At 66.9% G+C, this 854-nt stretch overlaps 1 protein-coding gene across 3 annotated transcripts in view; it reads right to left on the bottom strand.

Annotated features, from left to right (window-relative positions):
* Window positions 1-854, bottom strand: part of TSR2 (TSR2 ribosome maturation factor) — a 223090-nt gene that overhangs the window by 5820 nt on the left and 216416 nt on the right. For all 3 annotated transcript variants that reach the window (XM_069108254.1, XM_069108255.1, XM_069108256.1), the window contains exons 2-3: window positions 267-380; window positions 14-104 (exon numbers count right to left, since the gene is read on the bottom strand). In XM_069108254.1, the coding sequence (XP_068964355.1) occupies window positions 14-104; window positions 267-347 (172 nt within the window). In that variant the 5' untranslated portion in view covers window positions 348-380. The remainder of the gene's footprint in view (window positions 1-13; window positions 105-266; window positions 381-854) is intronic.

The following is an 854-nucleotide window of genomic DNA, read 5'->3' as shown; positions in this document are numbered from 1 at the left end:
GTGCTTCACTCACCGTTCTGAACAAAATAGTCCCGGACCACTCCTCCGAGCCACAGGGCCTTCTCGCGGCTGTGGGCTCCCCCGAAGCTGTTCTCCACGGCGATCTGGGAGAGGAGACACTGCACGTTCCCCTCCCCCCGCGGCTACCCTCCCTCGGCGCTTCCAGGGCCCGCTCACTCCCTCCCTCCTCTCGCCTCGGAGCAGCCTGTTTTTCAGTCCGGGACAGGAGGCTGCGCAAAGCTCCCTCCCCTCTCCAGCGCCCTAACCTGAAGCGCCGGCCAAGCCTCCAGCACCGCCCGAACACCGGCGGCAAACAAGGCACACGCCTGCTCCGCGGACGCCGCCATGTCACACAGTACAGCCACCAGTCTCAAGAGCTCGTGCCCCGTGCAGCGCGCACGCGCAAGGCAGGTCGCCGGAGGGTGGCCAATCCCGATCATGCTCCGTCCCCCGACGTGATCTCCCCGCCAAAGCGCCTGCGCGCGCATGCGGGATGGGTCCTTCGTCACCGTTTCTCTCCGAGATTGTTTCTACAACTCTTTACCCACCCCACCTGAGCTAGGTCGGGCCAGGCTGGGCCCAGCGGACCAGACCCGATCTCGCCGCCGCTACTCAGAAAAGGTCGTCCAATCCCGGCCCGGCTCCGCCCCCGACGCAGTGTTTTCCCAACCCCATCCCCCAGAGTCTCCGCGTATGCAGGATGGGTCCTTCTGCCGGCTTTTCTCTCGGAGACTGCCCTAGCCGAGCCGAGCAGAGGCGAACAAACCCCGTCAAAAGAGATGTGCCCCACCTCCGCCCCGGCAAGGTGCGCACGCCAGTGACCACTCACGGCCCGGCCCCGCCCCGCCCCCCCC

The sequence above is a fragment of the Petaurus breviceps genome, unplaced genomic scaffold, assembly GCF_028583685.1.
Source record: "Petaurus breviceps papuanus isolate PSGF00001 unplaced genomic scaffold, PetGlider_PUasm1.0 90333, whole genome shotgun sequence".
NCBI lineage: Eukaryota > Metazoa > Chordata > Mammalia > Diprotodontia > Petauridae > Petaurus > Petaurus breviceps.
The sequence above is the reverse complement of the archived record's forward strand: the minus strand, read 5'-3'. Positions and strand labels throughout refer to the sequence as shown.